Source organism: Danio aesculapii, chromosome 11, assembly GCF_903798145.1.
Source record: "Danio aesculapii chromosome 11, fDanAes4.1, whole genome shotgun sequence".
Classification (NCBI taxonomy): domain Eukaryota; kingdom Metazoa; phylum Chordata; class Actinopteri; order Cypriniformes; family Danionidae; genus Danio; species Danio aesculapii.
In genome coordinates, this window is record NC_079445.1 from 16,142,336 (window position 1) to 16,159,620 (window position 17,285).

At 36.2% G+C, this 17,285-nt stretch overlaps 2 protein-coding genes across 2 annotated transcripts in view; both read left to right on the forward strand.

Annotated features, from left to right (window-relative positions):
- The window catches only part of abcc10 (ATP-binding cassette, sub-family C (CFTR/MRP), member 10), a 40,019-nt gene extending 39,231 nt beyond the window's left edge, over positions 1-788 (forward strand). Inside the window, exon 22 of the mRNA XM_056467883.1 lies at positions 488-788. Coding sequence (XP_056323858.1) covers positions 488-629 — 142 coding nt within the window. The 3' untranslated portion in view covers positions 630-788. The remainder of the gene's footprint in view (positions 1-487) is intronic.
- Positions 789-2,719: 1,931 nt separating this feature from the next.
- On the forward strand, positions 2,720-14,870 carry si:ch211-69b7.6 (neuroblast differentiation-associated protein AHNAK). The gene is made up of 6 exons (XM_056467881.1): positions 2,720-2,959; positions 3,463-3,529; positions 5,506-5,552; positions 5,793-5,877; positions 9,091-9,260; positions 9,351-14,870. Exons 3-6 carry the CDS (start codon positions 5,550-5,552, stop codon positions 14,778-14,780), a joined length of 5,688 nt encoding a protein of 1,895 aa, XP_056323856.1. The 5' UTR covers positions 2,720-2,959; positions 3,463-3,529; positions 5,506-5,549; the 3' UTR covers positions 14,781-14,870.
- Positions 14,871-17,285: the final 2,415 nt, after the last annotated feature.

Below are 17,285 nucleotides of genomic sequence, written 5' to 3' on the forward strand. Positions count from 1 at the left end.
TCAATAGACTGCCTTTGCAGGGCCAGAAATCTCTTATTCCTTTATCATATCTTCATTAAACTTTCTTTTTATATGGTTTTGGAATGACATTAGGATGTGTATATTGCAAAAAATGCTGTTCTAACTTAGAGCTTTTGTCTTGTTTCTAGTCAAAATATAAAAAAATAGTAAATCAAAGTGCATTTTCAGAACAAGTAAACAATTATTGTTTTGTTTTCAGAAATAATAAGTCAAAACTAGGTTTGAGTTATTAAGTTAAATTATGTCTTTCCTTCAAATTTAAGGAAAAAAGTAAAATTTGTTAAATTTGTCTCTCAATGATATTTGGTTTGTGGCCCTTTATACGAAAAAGTTTGGGCACCCCTGGTCTAGGGGGAACCATATGAGTGTGAGAAATAAATAACAGAATTAAAATTTTTGTGTGAACTAACCCTTTAAGAACTTTTGTGTTACCTCACAAACTAAACTAGCCTTTCTTATCTCACAGACTGAACACAATTATGGACTCCGACAAAGTATTGGTGATGCATGCTGGGAAGGTGGTGGAGTTTGACAGCCCTGCTGCTCTGTGCCAAAAAGAAGACTCAGCTTTCCAGAAACTTTTACGTGGAGGGGAAGACCAAGTTTAAAATACTGATTTTCCAGCTAAGAATGTAGTTTGATTGTAAAGCATGACCACTGCATGTGTGCAACACTCTTTAACTCAGGAAAATTTGTTTTGTTTTTTTATAAATGTCACATTTGTATTTAAATGCAAATCTGTCTTAGAAGTAAATCGTTTTTTTAAATTATTGGTCTTATGATTTTTTTTTAAGAATAATTACTATTGAGGAGAGTGCACACTGCAAAAAATGTTCTTACATGGAGTGTTTGTCTTGTATGCTGTGGTGGAAAGAGTACTGAAAAATCAAACTCAAGCAAAAGTACCATTACTTGCCTAAAAATGTAGTGCAAGTAGAGTAAAAGTATCTGTTGTAAATATTACTCAAAGTATGAGTAAAAAGTAGCCCTTTCAAAAGTACTCAAGAATAGTGAGTATTACGCTGTTAAAAGCTGATGCGTTTACATGCAATTTGTGCATGTGTGTGTAAACGTAACATTCTGTAGTGCATCTAGTTATTGCCCAGCAGGCACACAACATCATAAGACGTTAATATTAGGTTAGATTCAGTTTGTGATGTCAGGTGCCCAAAATTCAATGTCTAGCCAGTGTCTAAGGACAACGTTATTTTGATGTCCAAAAATGACTTCAAATGACATTGATATTTGGTTGATTTTAGATTGTTAGAAAGTGACCAAATTCTAACGTCAAGCCAACATCTTAAACCAGCGTCATATTGAGGTCAAATAATTTATTTATTTATTATCAGGTATGGCAATCAAAATCCAACACCTGATAGACGCCATAGTGGTAACGTCCACACAACGTCAAGCTGTAACATCATTAGATGTTGATATTGGATTGATTTTAGGTTGGTCGTTGGACATTGACGTTGGCCTGACATGGAGTTCTGACCTCAACCCTTTTCATTTCCAAACAAATTTTAAGGCCCTCATGACGTTAGGGTACAACGTCAATCTGACGTCATGTTGACGTCTTGTGCCTGCTGGGTGTTTAAGCCCATTTCAGTCATCATACAGTAAACATCCGTCATCTGACATGCATCTAAACAGTCTCTGGGTCAATGCGTGTAAAGAGTTTGCACATCTTCTTGGACACTTTTAATGCTTCCAGTTTGCTGCAATTATAAATCACCCATGTCTTGAGGTAGTTTATTGTGATGTGATTTACCTTCTATGTGTGATTTGATTAGACAGGAATCACAGGACAGATTTGTCTAATCCCCATAGACAAAAAAAAAAATAAAGTAGTGACTGCAGGTTGAGGAAAAGTAGTGGAGTAAAAGTACCGATACTGCACTAAAATGTTGTTAAGGGAAAGTAAAAGTACACATTTTTAAAACAATTTAGTAGATTACAATTCCTGAGGAAAAACAACTTAAGTACAGTAAATTGAGTATTTGTAATTAGTTACTTTACACCACTGGATATTTCTAGTCCAAATATCTGAAATGATATTAAATCAAGACAGATGATTAGTAAAAAAATGTTTATCAAATGTAGTAAAAACAACAAGTAGAAAATGTAGAATGACAAAATGTAGAAAACAAGCTAAATAATTGCAAAAGGGACAAGTAAAATGACCTTTTTTTTGTTTTTTTAAATAAGATTATTATTTTACCCCATTGGCATGTTTTTAAAGGAAAAACTTACTTAATTTTGACCTATTATATGTGTAAACACTGTTTTTTACTTGTCTAAAAATGCTTCTCGATAGAATACTTTTTAGATATTTGGACTAGACCACTCCGCGTAAGAAAACAATTTTTTGCACTGCATTTAATTCTTTAATCAGGAAAAAAGGGTCTTATTTTCATTATTCAAGGTGTGTCTCAGAGTGTTCTAATGTGTATTTGTGACGTTTGAACCGCATTGTCTTTTCTCAGAATGCTTAGTGCATAATTAGTTATATTAAAGGTGTGAACGCTCGTTATGAACCGTCTCCACCCAGAACAACCTGGGTGGAAGTGCCTACGCCTTGTACAGGTAGCCGTATTCCCAATGGGTATGACTCATTTGTGTGCATAGTTTAGTTTTTTTACTATTTCTTTTGATTTCCCCCAATCAATCAGGAATTAGGGAGAGGTTTATTATTGTTATGTCACCCTGCCTCCATGAAGAACAAGCAGTGATGCTGTACCGAGGCATGTGTTTGTACCTTAAACCTGTTTTTCCGCTCTGGAAATGTATTACTTGCTGCAGCGAGAGTTTCATGAACAGTATGAAGAGGACAGAGGTAAACACGGACTCATCCAGTGGAAACATCCAGACATCAGCATGATATTTTATTACTAGACATTGATTCTGAACAAGGATATAAAAGCTCATAGGATACAAGGTAAGGCTTTTCTTTTGCTGTTCATATTTAACATTACCTTGAACTGTTTAAAAAAATTGTTTGATCTTATAGAAAATTTTGTATGTTTAGCCAGCATAGGTGTCAAGTTGTTATGAATTACTGTGCAGCGCATGCACAAGTTATGCTTGTTTAAATTTAATTTTGACTATTTTACAAACAGTTTAATATATTTAAGTTGCATTTATGTGTTAGAAACACTAATTATTGCATAGGGATGTTTTTTAAAGTTGAAAATAAGAACATTTACTGTATTTTTGTATACTACGTATTACTAAGTGTTTCTGATGCACATTTTCAGATTCTGTACAATTTAATTTGTTATTACTACAAATAAAAGTGCAACAGCTTTAACGTGCATGTTCGTAAAATGATCATATAATGTAGATTCTACCTAAAAATCCGATGTTTTTGGTCAATTTTATGATGAAATAGCTGACTATTAAGTCATCACAGTTGAACTGATTATCAATATGTCTTTACAGATGATCATGGGATAATCTGGTACCTCTGCGATTGCGCAGCTTTAAAACAGAGGGTGTGGTTAATAAGGTGAGGTCTGCTCACAGTTTCTTTTGTCTGGCCTAACCTGTTCCTAACGCCCTCTTGTTACACTATCCTAACAATTCTTTGAATACCTCACAGTTTCGTCTCCCTGTTTATTCACCAATCCGATAAATGCTGACTTAAAAAAAAAGCATGAAAGTTTTCTCGGTTGTCTTTCAGTCTGAGAGAAGTGTTTCTTTTCATTCACTGATTGCCCCATGCTGTATGTATTGTATAATATATGCAGTGGTGTAAAGTAACTAATTACAAATACTCAAACTACTGGAATTGAGTAGTTTTTGAATTTTTATTTACTTAGTTTTAAAATGTGTACTTTTACTTTCCCTTGAGTACATTTTAGTGCTGTATCGGTACTTTTACTCCACTACTGTCCTTCAACCTGCAGTCACTACTTTATTTTTTTCTTGCCTATGGGGATTAGAAAAACAGTTCTGTAATTCCTGTCCAATCAAATCACACATAGAAGTAAAGAGGTAAATCGCATCATAATGAACTACCTTAAGATCTTTATACTCATTGACCCAGAGACCGTTTAGATGCACGTCACCTATGAGAAGATGTTTACTGTATGATGACCAGCAGGCACAAGACGTCAGCTTGACAACAGATTGGCAATGTACCCCAACTTCATAGGGATGTTACATTTGTTTGGAAATGAAAAGTGGGTTGACGTCAATGTCCAACGACCAACCTAAAATCAATCCAATATCAATGTCTAATGATGTTACAGCTGTGTGGATGTTACCACTATGACATCTATCAGACGTTGGATTTTAGTTGCCATACAGGATGAATAAATGTCAGTATCTGACGTCAATATGACGTTGGTTCAAGATGTTGGCTCGACATTGGATTTTGGTCACTTTCTAACACATGATAATATCAACCAAATATCAGCGTCACTTCACGTCATTATTGGATGTCAAAATAACGTTGTTCTTAGACGCTAGCTAGACATTGAATTTTAATCACCTGACATCATCACAACCTAAATCTAATCTAATATTAATGTCTTATGATGTTGTGTGCCTGCTGGGCAATAACTAAATTCACTACAGAATGTTACGTTTACACACATCCAGAAATTACATGTAAATGCATCAGCTTTTTACAGCCTAATATTCACTACTTGAGGACTTTTGAAAGGGCTACTTTTTACTAATACTTTGATTAATATTTACAACAGATACTTTTACTCTACTTGCACTACATATTTAGGCAAGTAATTGTACTTTTACTTGAGTATGATTTTTTTTGTACTCTTTCAACCACTGAATATATGTACAGTACAGTTGAAGTCATAATTCAAAAGTCAAAAAAAAGCCCCCCTTTGAATTTTTTTTCTTTTTTTAAATATTTCCCAAATTATATTTACAGAGCAAGGACATTTTAACAGTATGTCTGATAATATTTTTTTTTTCTGGAGAAAGTCTTATTTGTTTTGTTTAGGCTAGAATAAAAGCAGTTTTTAAATTTTTTAGAACCATTTTAAGGTCAAAATTATTAGCCCCTTTAAGCTATATTTTTTTCGCTAGTCTACAGAACAAACCATCGTTATACAATAACTTGCCTAATTACCCTAACCTGCCTAGTTAACCTAATTAACCTAGTTAAGACTTTAAATGTCACTTTAAGCTGTATAAAAGTGTCTTAAAAATATCTAGTCAAATATTATTTATTGTCATCATGGCAAAGATAAAAGAAATCAGTTAATAAAAATGAGTTATTAAAACTATTATGTTTAGAAATGTGTTGGAAAAAAAAATCTGCTCTCCGTTAAACAGAAATTGGGGAAAAAATAAACGGGGCGAATAATTCAGGGGGGCTAATAATTCTGACTTCAACTGTATATATGTTTATAATCTTTAAGTATGTGATTGTATTGTGACTTAACATGCATTTGTCATAACTTGCATTGAAACGTGGTTCTCATGAGTGCAAAATTCCCTTTACATTTACAGGTTTCAGTTCTGGAGGCTTTTGTGTAAATATATATACTAGTGAAATGGTATGTTATCTGTTTTCAATCTTATTTGTCTTCCAAACATGTTGATTATGCTTTTTGTGATTGATTTTTTTTTGTTACTGTTATAGTTATTAATACAAAAAAAGAGGAATGAATTACTGATGAAATGTTATTTTGTGCAAATTGTCAATGCATATCTTACTCATCAAAACTTTAAATGTTTGATTCAGTTATGCATGTTATTAATTTATTCTAATAATCATCATGTTTTGTAATTTGCAGGCTCTTTTTCAAAGAAGCCTCTCCGACAGCCTGCTGCTTGAAGATAATGTCTCTGGAGAGTACACAGACCTGCACTTTCTTGAAGGTATTCAATTATGAATTGTTTTTTCTTTTTCTCAGGGTCAGGGTTGGCTGAATAATCATAATAATGTTCTGTGAAATCGCAAATACAACAGCAAAGCTGTGAACTGTAATAAATCTCCTTCGGAGGCCAGAGGGTGCTCTCGCCAGAAACTCCGGCTACATCTACACTAATTTAGATCAATTTAAAAATGGCGTCCATATTGCTCTGATGTCTATTTTCTATTCCATTCACCATCCACTCTAAAACGACTGAAAACATGTATTGCACATGTGCACAGATATAAGATGATTTTACCTGCGTCATACAGTATCTGCCTGGCGTTTATTTACTTTCCATCTCTTTGAAACGCTGCAGCAAAAGGCAATATGAAGCATGTACAAACTGACAATAATCTTTAAAAAAGCTGTCAAAATGGACAGCATCCAAAACATCTGCTTAACAATGTCGTCCACCATGTTAGCTCAATTGGTCACATGACTGCATCACATAATTAAATGCGTAATTTTTTTGAAAGCCTCCATTTTCACAGTCCACACCACAACAAGAAAACAACATTTTCAGATTTAGCCACTTTAGACAGTGTTTACAAAAGATACATTCTGTTTAATAAAAAACACAGTCTCAGTGTGGATGTAAGGCCAAAATGTAAAGAAAAATGTGTGTTTTTTTAGTGTTGGGCAGTAGCATCGCTACAAGTAGTGACGCTACTAGAATAACTACATTTCTCATTAGCGAGGCGGTAATGTCACTACTTTTTCAATCGAATAGCCTTTCAGTTGCGAAGCTATTTTTTATTTAAATTTTTTGTTAAGTAGAGCAGTAGCGTCCACACAAGCTACATTTGACGATCGCGGATCAATAAGTGACGGCACTGAATTTCATGGAGCTATGAGGCCGGTGTCTAGCTGATGAAAGTAAATCCATATGATGGCAATAGTAACAATTTCTTCTTTCACCTGTTTTACGGTGGTCGACAACAAACCTTTTGGTACGTTTCTGCCACCTCTCGCTCTGGTTGGTGACAAAACTAACACTAGAAATTTGCTTTATGGAAATATGACTGAGGGAGAGAAGTTATTTCTTAAGCAGGAATCGACGTGACCATACCTCAAGAAGTACATGATGTAGTAAATGCTAAAGTATACTGTGGTAATTAGTTAATGATAGTGTCTAATACTACATTATGTAGTGTAATTCATTAATGAAGAGTTGTAAATATATATACACAATACATACCTGTCAACATTGGGATGTGAAAAAAAGAGATATGCCCACCATAATAAGGGACTAAATATGTACATTTGGAGCTGTTTCATTGTAAATAAACAGTAAGTGGTCAGTAATATGTTTTATTATTATTATTATTTACAAAAGAAAAAATAAACAGTGTACATGAGCAGCAAATACATTAGCAAACAGTTCAGCTTATTAAAATGAATAGCTATTAAAATAAAATAGAATTAAGCTATCAAATCTCATTAGCCGCTTCTTCACTGTATAACTTACACATTCTGATTAAAGAGCAACGAATGAATCTCTTATTTATTTAGATTTTTTTGTTTGATTACATTAAATAACAGATGTGTCACTTAAAGAATGCACACAACTAACGGTATAATAAAAGCATTCGATTGCTTTCCTAACTTTTTATGCTCATTTAGGACAAAATTAGTTGTGTTTGAAAAAACCCCCACCAAGATCGACATCTTTAGATATTATTATTAACTTTGTGTACATGTCTGTTCAAACATGCATCCAAAACCCAGACTTTCGCTCCGCTTCAAACCGCGTATACAGAATCCGTTTGGGAAACAGCATCTACTTATCTCTATAAAGTGTGTCTGAAAGTCACGCATCACTATATGACTGTTTTGAGGATTGCATAGGAGGGGCGACGGCACCTGTAATGAAAACAAAAAGGAATCCCGCTGTTTTTATATTTATTTCAAAGTGTTTTCATGCCTAAATTTGCCACCCTTCAGAAAAATACAGAAAATACGGGAAAATACCTTTACGGGATGATTGCGGGATAGAACTGTAAAATACAGGAGAATCCCGGGAAAAATGGGAGGGTTGACAGGTATGATACAATATAATGCTTATTCGTAAAAATTTGCATTTACTATAAATTACTATAGTATTTTAAATGTGGTTTTATTGGATTTTTTGGTTTTGCTGTTGAAATGAAAATTACAAAAATAGCTTATATGTAGCTAAGCTATTTTTGCCAAGTAGCTTTTAGCTTAGCTTGCTACATTTCCCAGAGGGTAGCTTTTAGTGTAGTTACGCTACATTTTAGGTAGAGTAGCTAATAGCTTAGCTCACTACATTTTTCAAGTAGTTTCAAATGTAAACAAAAACATTTTCGTGTGTGGCATCTAAATGTCTAAAAAGAAAATCAGGAATGGCCCTTATAATCCTCATTATAAGCAAAATATTGAACTGGTTTCATTAATTAAAGATTACTAATAATCAAACAACTATGGAATCATCATACGGAATAATTTATTTCAAACAGTTGCCTGAGATTATGAGTAACCGGAGTTAAACCATGTTATTATATGTGCTATTTTCATGTGCTCCATTTACTACACAGAGCCATAGTTAATTAAGAAGCTGCACAAACTGCTGAATCTGATTTTAAAAACTGCATAGCTTATCAATGAACTTCGACTCTGTGTAGTAAATGTTTCTCCATCTTAGCGCATGTGCTGGAGGTTTACTAGAACTAATTTTACTTAGAAAATATGCATGACAATTGCCTTTAAGTAATCGGCCAGCCCTAATACTATCACTATATGATTATTATGAAGTTATTGAGCATCATAGCATCACTTTTTTTCACAAAACACATCTTATTGGCCTTATTCTTTGGTGTAAGAGTAGTGCAGCCATTGGTTTAGACTTATGGTCTCATTCACTTTCCCAAATCTTTAGCAGCAAAAAAACAGATTGTTGTGCTGCTTGATGTCGTAAACTTGTATTTTCTTTTTATATTATTTTATTTTAATGTATCGTCATAAACACATTTGTTTGTGGAGCAAGTGATTTGGCTATTTATTATTCTTTGAAAAGTGGAAATCAATACAATGGACAAAACAACTTTGCCCTGAACCCACCAAGCAATTTTGTGTTTAAAAGATGATTAAAATCCTTGCTGGGAATCTTGGCATGATGAAAAATGTTGATAAATTTAGCAATTGCAATTTTTAGGGGAAGATATAATTGGTGCCAATGATCAGCTTGAGCTTAAAAGGAATGGACAAAAGAAGAATGGAGCTGTGGACATTTTGAAGTTGATTGACAATGACAAGGAATTGACAAAGCATGGGTTGAAATCCAGCAGAAGTTTGGAAAATCTGGATATCAAAGCTCCAGTTGAGGTCTGTTTTTTTTTTTTTTTTTGCTTTGAAAGCCCTGAATTATATGTCCAGCAAGCACATTGATTTGTTCTAACTGAAATGTTTCAACAGGTGTGGAAAGATTCATATGACAGACTTTTCAATGCTAAAGTCAAGAGATTTCTAAAAGAAAGTCAAGTTGCAAAGGATAAAAGGCATAGCAAACATAACAGTGGACCAGAGACAACTCAAACACTTGACCACAAAAGCAAGGTAAACGTTGCAACTTTGCTTCAGAATGCAGATCGGATGTGTCTCATGCCATCTGAAACTGAATTTGATGAAAAAACGAGGTCATCCATTGGCCATTATGATTCCAAGGATTCTACAGGTGACCTGAAGAGAGCAAAGCTCAAAACCAACACTGCAAGAGATTTTCCATCACTTAAATCCAAAGTGAACTTGACCGATGTTGAGCATGAAATAAACCTACGGGGTGGAACATATACAGATTTCAAAAAAGATGTTGGTTTTAATACACCAGATCTTACACTCTCACATGGCCAAGGATCTCCTGTGATGCACCACACAAAAGGACATTTTAAGACCCCCAAAGCAGTGCTTAATTCCTCTGATATGAATATGGATGTACCATCCGATAATGTCGAGAAATCAAAATTTAAACTCCCAAAATTTAGCTTTTCTGGAAACAACAATTCAGACATCAAACATGATGCGAGTATGAAAGGGTCACTCGCTGAAGTAGCTGCAGGGCTAAATGGTCCTGATCTACAAATTGATGGACCAAAGGTTAATTACAAAGGTCTGAAAACAGACTTGGACATGGACATGTCATCTGGAAAACCAAAAACTGCTTTTTCAGGGCCCAAGACAATGAGATCTGAAATGGATATGTCAACTTCAAAGTTTAATGCAGACTTTGATTCACCTGACATTAAAATTAGAGGTCAAAAACCAGGCATGGATGTTGATTTACCTAAAGGTCAAATTAAAGCTTCAGATTTAAAAACCCCCAATCTTAACTTGAATGCATCTAATCTTATTGTTAAGGCTCCTTCAGGACCTAATCTTAAAATAAAGTCTTCAGACCTAATTCTCAAAAATTCCTATCTTAAGGGGGGAATTGACGACCCTGGTAGGGATCTGACTTTTCGTCATGCTGATCTGAAAAACCCAAATGACTTTGGCCTCACATGCCCCAAAATAAAAACACCTAATTATGACCTGAAGACCCCTGAAATGGATCTTTCAACTCCCAAGCTTAAGACTGGATTCGATTCAACAGATATCAACATTAAATGTCAGAAACCTGATATAACAGACACAAATGTTGATTTATCTAAGGGTAAAATCACAGTACCAAATTTAAAAACACACAGTCGTGACTTCAATGCAACTGATTTGGACATCAATGCCCCTTCAGGTAAACTGAAACTGCCCAAATTGGAGATCTCTGGTAACAAGCCAGAAGGATCCAGTCTTAAAATCAAGTCTTCAGACCTGAATCTCAAAACCCCCAAAATTAAGGGTGGAATTGATACGCCAGAACTCAATCTAACTCTGCCTCAAACTGATTTAAAAGCCCCCCACATAGATATCAAATCACCTGATATTGATGTTAATGATCCATCAGGTAAACTAAATATGGCAAAACTAAAGATGCCTAGGCCACATATGAATGTTGATGTTGATGCTGACATTGAACAGCAGGACCTTAATCTGAGTGCGTTAACACCCAAACTTAATGCAGGGATAAAAAGTCCTCATATTGACAATAATGGACTGAATGCTGATATCAAGGGTCCAAAAACAGATCTTACACTACCGGACATGGACATGCCTTTAGGAAAAAAGAAAATGCCCACTTTTAAAATGCCTGATTTTGGTCTTTTAGCCCCCAATTTAAAAACGCCTGATGCTGATCTGAAGGCCCCTCAAGTGAATCTGTCAGCTCCAAAGTTTAAGGGAGACTTTAATTCCCCAGATCTCAGCATTAGTGGTCATAAGCCAGATATAACACCACCAGACATGAATGTGGATTTCCCTGAAGGTAAAATTAAAGGAGCAAATCTCAAGAATCCAAATTTTGACATGGATAGAGCAGATTTTAAGATGAACTCCCCTTCAAGTAAACTGAAGCTGCCAAAATTTGGCTTCTCAAGTAGCAAGAAAAAAGGACCCGATCTTAAAATCAAATCTCCAGACTTGAATATTAAAAGCCCCAAATTGAAGGGAGGAATTGGTACCCCAGACATGGATCTGACTCTGCCTCAAACAGATTTAAAAGCTCCCAACCTAGATATCAAATCTCCTGATATTGATCTTAATGGCCCTTCAGGTAAATTGAGTATGGCAAAATTAAAAATGCCCACTTTTGGTCTGCCAGTTTTAAAAGAGCCACATATGAATGTGGATGCTGACATAGATCGGCCGGACCTAAATCTGAGTCCATTAACTCCCAAGGTAAATGCTGGGATAAATGGTCCAGATATTGACATTCATGGACCTCATGCTGATTTCAAAGGTCTGAAAACAGACCTTAAACTTCCTGACATGGACATGCCATCTGGAAAAAAGAAAATGCCCAATTTCAAAATGCCTAGTTTTGGTCTATCTGGGCCAAAATTGAAAACACCAGATTATAATTTGAGGACCCCTGAAATGAATCTTTCCCCTTCAAAGTTTAAGGCAGACTTTGATTCCCCAGACATAAACCTAGGTAATAACATTGATGTCACAGATCCTAACTTGAATGTTGACTTACCAAAAGGTAAAATTAAAGGACCAGATTTGAAGACACCCAATCTTGACATGAATGCCCCTTCAGGTAAACTGAAACTGCCAACATTTGGGCTTTCTGGTAAGCCAAAAGGCCCAGATTTTAAAATCAATTCTCCAAAGCTGAATCTCAAAAGCCCCAAAATTAAGGGTGGAATTGATACCCCTGAAATGGATCTTTCAGCTCCAAAGTTTAAGGCAGACTTTGATTCCCCAGATCTAAACCTAGATCATAACCTTCATGTCACAGCTCCTGACATGAATGTTGATTTACCGAAAGGTAAAATTACAGGACCAGATTTGAAGACACCCGATCTTGACATGAATGCCCCTTCAGGTAAACTGAAACTGCCAACATTTGGGCTTTCTGGTAAGCCAAAAGGCCCAGATCTTAAAATCAATTCTCCAAAGCTGAATCTCAAAAGCCCCAAAATTAAGGGTGGAATTGATACCCCAGACATGAATCTGACTCTGCCTCAAACTGATTTCAAAAGCCCAAACCTAGATATCAATTCTCCTGATATTGACCTTAATGGCCCATCAGGTAAATTGAATATGGCAAAACCAAAAATGCCAAGTTTAAATATGTCAGGTTTAAAAGGGCCACATATGGATGCTGACATTGATCATCCTGACCTGAATCTGACTGCATCAACACCCAAACTAAATGCTGGGATAAGTAGTCCAGATATTGACATTCATGGACCTAATGCTGATCTCAAAGGTCCAAAAATGGACAAGCCATCTGGAAAAATGAAACTGCCAAACTTAAAAATGCCTAAATTTGGTCTATCAGGGCCCAAATTGAAAACACCTGATTATGATTTGAATACCCCTGAAATGGATCTTTCAGCTCCAAAGATTAGGGCAGACTTTGATTCTCCAGATCTAAACCTAGATCATAACCTTCATGTCACAGCTCCTGACATGAATGTTGATTTACCGAAAGGTAAAATTAAAGGACCAGATTTGAAGACACCCGATCTTGACATGAATGCCCCTTCAGGTAAACTGAAACTACCAAAATTTGGGCTTTCTGGTAAGCCAAAAGGCCCAGATCTTAAAATCAATTCTCCAAAGCTGAATTTCAAAAGCCCCAAAATTAAGGGTGGAATTGATACCCCAGACATGGATCTGACTCTGCCTCAAACTGATTTCAAAAGCCCAAACCTAGATATCAATTCTCCTGATATTGACCTTAACGGCCCATCAGGTAAATTGAATATGGCAAAACCAAAAATGCCAAGTTTAAATATGTCAGGTTTAAAAGGGCCACATATGGATGCTGACATTGATCATCCTGACCTGAATCTGACTGCATCAACACCCAAACTAAATGCTGGGATAAGTAGTCCAGATATTGACATTCATGGACCTAATGCTGATCTCAAAGGTCCAAAAATAGAGATGCCATCTGGAAAAATGAAACTGCCGAATTTAAAGATACCTAAATTTGGTTTATCAGGGCCCAAATTGAAAACACCTGATTATGATCTGAATACCCCTGAAATGGATCTTTCAGCTCCAAAGTTTAAGGCAGACTTTGATTCCCCAGATCTAAACCTAGATCATAACCTTCATGTCACAGCTCCTGACATGAATGTTGATTTACCGAAAGGTAAAATTAAAGGACCAGATTTGAAGACACCCGATCTTGACATGAATGCCCCTTCAGGTAAACTGAAACTACCAAAATTTTCGCTTTCTGGTAAGCCAAAAGGCCCAGATCTTAAAATCAATTCTCCAAAGCTGAATCTCAAAAGCCCCAAAATTAAGGGTGGAATTGATACCCCAGACATGGATCTGACTCTGCCTCAAACTGATTTCAAAAGCCCCAACCTAGATGTCAATTCTCCTGATATTGACCTTAATGGCCCATCAGGTAAATTGAATATGACAAAACCAAAAATGGCAAGTTTAAATATGTCAGGTTTAAAAGGGCCACATATGGATGTTGACATTGATCATCCTGACCTGAATCTGACTGCATCAACACCCAAACTAAATGCTGGTATAAGTAGTCCAGATATTGACATTCATGGACCTAATGCTGATCTCAAAGGTCCAAAAATGGACTTGCCATCTGGAAAAATGAAACTGCCAAACTTAAAAATGCCTAAATTTGGTCTATCAGGGCCCAAATTGAAAACACCTGATTATGATTTGAATACCCCTGAAATGGATCTTTCAGCTCCAAAGATTAGGGCAGACTTTGATTCTCCAGATCTAGACCTAGATCATAACCTTCATGTCACAGCTCCTGACATGAATGTTGATTTACCGAAAGGTAAAATTACAGGACCAGATTTGAAGACACCCGATCTTGACATGAATGCCCCTTCAGGTAAACTGAAACTGCCAACATTTGGGCTTTCTGGTAAGCCAAAAGGCCCAGATCTTAAAATCAATTCTCCAAAGCTGAATCTCAAAAGCCCCAAAATTAAGGGTGGAATTGATACCCCAGACATGAATCTGACTCTGCCTCAAACTGATTTCAAAAGCCCAAACCTAGATATCAATTCTCCTGATATTGACCTTAATGGCCCATCAGGTAAATTGAATATGGCAAAACCAAAAATGCCAAGTTTAAATATGTCAGGTTTAAAAGGGCCACATATGGATGCTGACATTGATCATCCTGACCTGAATCTGACTGCATCAACACCCAAACTAAATGCTGGGATAAGTAGTCCAGATATTGACATTCATGGACCTAATGCTGATCTCAAAGGTCCAAAATGGACAAGCCATCTGGAAAAATGAAACTGCCAAACTTAAAAATGCCTAAATTTGGTCTATCAGGGCCCAAATTGAAAACACCTGATTATGATTTGAATACCCCTGAAATGGATCTTTCAGCTCCAAAGATTAGGGCAGACTTTGATTCTCCAGATCTAAACCTAGATCATAACCTTCATGTCACAGCTCCTGACATGAATGTTGATTTACCGAAAGGTAAAATTAAAGGACCAGATTTGAAGACACCCGATCTTGACATGAATGCCCCTTCAGGTAAACTGAAACTACCAAAATTTGGGCTTTCTGGTAAGCCAAAAGGCCCAGATCTTAAAATCAATTCTCCAAAGCTGAATTTCAAAAGCCCCAAAATTAAGGGTGGAATTGATACCCCAGACATGGATCTGACTCTGCCTCAAACTGATTTTAAAAGCCCAAACCTAGATATCAATTCTCCTGATATTGACCTTAACGGCCCATCAGGTAAATTGAATATGGCAAAACCAAAAATGCCAAGTTTAAATATGTCAGGTTTAAAAGGGCCACATATGGATGCTGACATTGATCATCCTGACCTGAATCTGACTGCATCAACACCCAAACTAAATGCTGGGATAAGTAGTCCAGATATTGACATTCATGGACCTAATGCTGATCTCAAAGGTCCAAAAATAGAGATGCCATCTGGAAAAATGAAACTGCCGAATTTAAAGATACCTAAATTTGGTTTATCAGGGCCCAAATTGAAAACACCTGATTATGATCTGAATACCCCTGAAATGGATCTTTCAGCTCCAAAGTTTAAGGCAGACTTTGATTCCCCAGATCTAAACCTAGATCATAACCTTCATGTCACAGCTCCTGACATGAATGTTGATTTACCGAAAGGTAAAATTAAAGGACCAGATTTGAAGACACCCGATCTTGACATGAATGCCCCTTCAGGTAAACTGAAACTACCAAAATTTTCGCTTTCTGGTAAGCCAAAAGGCCCAGATCTTAAAATCAATTCTCCAAAGCTGAATCTCAAAAGCCCCAAAATTAAGGGTGGAATTGATACCCCAGACATGGATCTGACTCTGCCTCAAACTGATTTCAAAAGCCCCAACCTAGATGTCAATTCTCCTGATATTGACCTTAATGGCCCATCAGGTAAATTGAATATGACAAAACCAAAAATGGCAAGTTTAAATATGTCAGGTTTAAAAGGGCCACATATGGATGTTGACATTGATCATCCTGACCTGAATCTGACTGCATCAACACCCAAACTAAATGCTGGGATAAGTAGTCCAGATATTGACATTCATGGACCTAATGCTGATCTCAAAGGTCCAAAAATGGACTTGCCATCTGGAAAAATGAAACTGCCAAACTTAAAAATGCCTAAATTTGGTCTATCAGGGCCCAAATTGAAAACACCTGATTATGATTTGAATACCCCTGAAATGGATCTTTCAGCTCCAAAGTTTAAGGCAGACTTTGATTCCCCAGATCTAAACCTAGATCATAACCTTCATGTCACAGCTCCTGACATGAATGTTGATTTAACGAAAGGTAAAATTAAAGGACCAGATTTGAAGACACCCGATCTTGACATGAATGCCCCTTCAGGTAAACTGAAACTGCCAAAATTTGGGTTTTCTGGAAGGCCAAAAGGCCCAGATCTTAAAATCAATTCTCCAAAGCTGAATTTCAAAAGCCCCAAAATTAAGGGTGGAATTGATACCCCAGACATGGATCTGACTCTGCCTCGCACTGATTTCAAAAGCCCAAACCTAGATATCAATTCTCCTGATATTGACCTTAATGGCCCATCAGGTAAATTGAATATGGCAAAACCAAAAATGCCAAGTTTCAATTTGTCAGGTTTAAAAGGGCCACATATGGATGCTGACATTAATCATCCTGACCTTAATCTGACTGCATCAACACCCAAACTAAATGCAGGGATAAGTAGTCCAGATATTGACATTCATGGACCTAATGCTGATCTCAAAGGTCCAAAAATGGACTTGCCGACTGGAAAAATGAAACTGCCAAACTTAAAAATGCCTAAATTTGGTCTATCAGGGCCCAAATTGAAAACACCTGATTATGATCTGAATACCCCTGAAATGGATCTTTCAGCTCCAAAGTTTAAGGCAGACTTTGATTCCCCAGATCTAAACCTAGATCATAACCTTCATGTCACAGCTCCTGACATGAATGTTGATTTACCGAAAGGTAAAATTAAAGGACCAGATTTAAAGAAACCAAATCTTGACATGCACATGCCAACTGGAAAAATTAACATGCCCACATTAAAAATGCCTAAGTTTGGTGTTTCAGGACCAAAAATAAAAACGCCAGACTATCACTTGAAGACCCCTGAAATGGATCTTTCTGGCCCAGCGTTTAAGGCAGACCTAGATACCACAGATATCAACATTAAAGGCAATAAGCCAGATATCACAGGACCAGACATGGATTTTGATATCCCAAAAGGTACATTTAAAGGACCAAATTTGAAGACACCCAATTTTAACACGA